The 895-nt window shown below is 39.0% G+C and overlaps 1 protein-coding gene across 1 annotated transcript in view; it reads right to left on the minus strand.

The window, feature by feature from the left end:
• Positions 1 to 895, minus strand: part of LOC106878441 (C2 domain-containing protein 3) — a 12,084-nt gene that overhangs the window by 1,223 nt on the left and 9,966 nt on the right. The window contains exon 10 of the mRNA XM_014927649.2: positions 203 to 316. Within this exon, the coding sequence (XP_014783135.1) occupies positions 203 to 316 (114 nt within the window). The remainder of the gene's footprint in view (positions 1 to 202; positions 317 to 895) is intronic.

Raw genomic sequence — 895 nt, forward strand, 5'->3', positions numbered from 1 at the left:
ATATATATATATATATAAATATATAATGTGTGTGTGGTGTGAATATCTTACTTGGAAACAGGTGAGGGTTGGCAACAGTAAGGGCTTCCTTCTAACCCCATGAATGCATAAATGTTAAAATAATGACGGTGATACTGTGACATATACGCAATGCAATGCAATGCACACGCAAATATATGATAAGAAATCTGGTGTTACTGACCGCATCAGTGTAAAGAAGTTCTTGGAGAATGTCCTCTTGGTGGACAGGATCTGATATGTCACTGTTGTGTATCTCCAAACTGGACTGGCTGGATAGGGACAAGTTGGACATTGCCTGCTAACAGAAAATAACAAAAAGTAGGAGGATGATGATGATGACACACACACATTCATATATTACATATCTCTTAGCTTTTCTTTTACTTGTTTCAGTCACTGAACTGTGGCCATGCTGGGGCTCTGCCTTGAGGTGTTTAGCTGAATAAATCAACCCCAGTACTTATTTTTAAGCTGGTACTTATGCTAACAGTCTCTTTTGCCAAACCGCTAAAACAGAAAATTTACATTGCGGAACAGTCATTTTAACAAGTTGTATTTATTTATCACCCAACAAGATACATCTGCACCACCGGATACTCCTGAACCAGCTGTTGAGTGTCTTATCCAAGAGGAATCGATGCTAGATGCGTCAAAACAATTGTCGTGATTAACAATAAATTCTCGTATATTCCATCTTCTGTCTTTCATTTACTATATACTCTTTTACTCTTTTACTTGTTTCAGTCATTTGACTGCGGCCATGCTGGAGCACCGCCTTTAGTCGAGGAAATCAACCCCAGGACTTATTCTTTGTAAGCCTAGTACTTATTCTATCGGTCTCTTTTTGCCGAACCGCTAAGTTACGGGGACGTAA

The sequence above is a fragment of the Octopus bimaculoides genome, chromosome 30, assembly GCF_001194135.2.
Source record: "Octopus bimaculoides isolate UCB-OBI-ISO-001 chromosome 30, ASM119413v2, whole genome shotgun sequence".
NCBI lineage: Eukaryota > Metazoa > Mollusca > Cephalopoda > Octopoda > Octopodidae > Octopus > Octopus bimaculoides.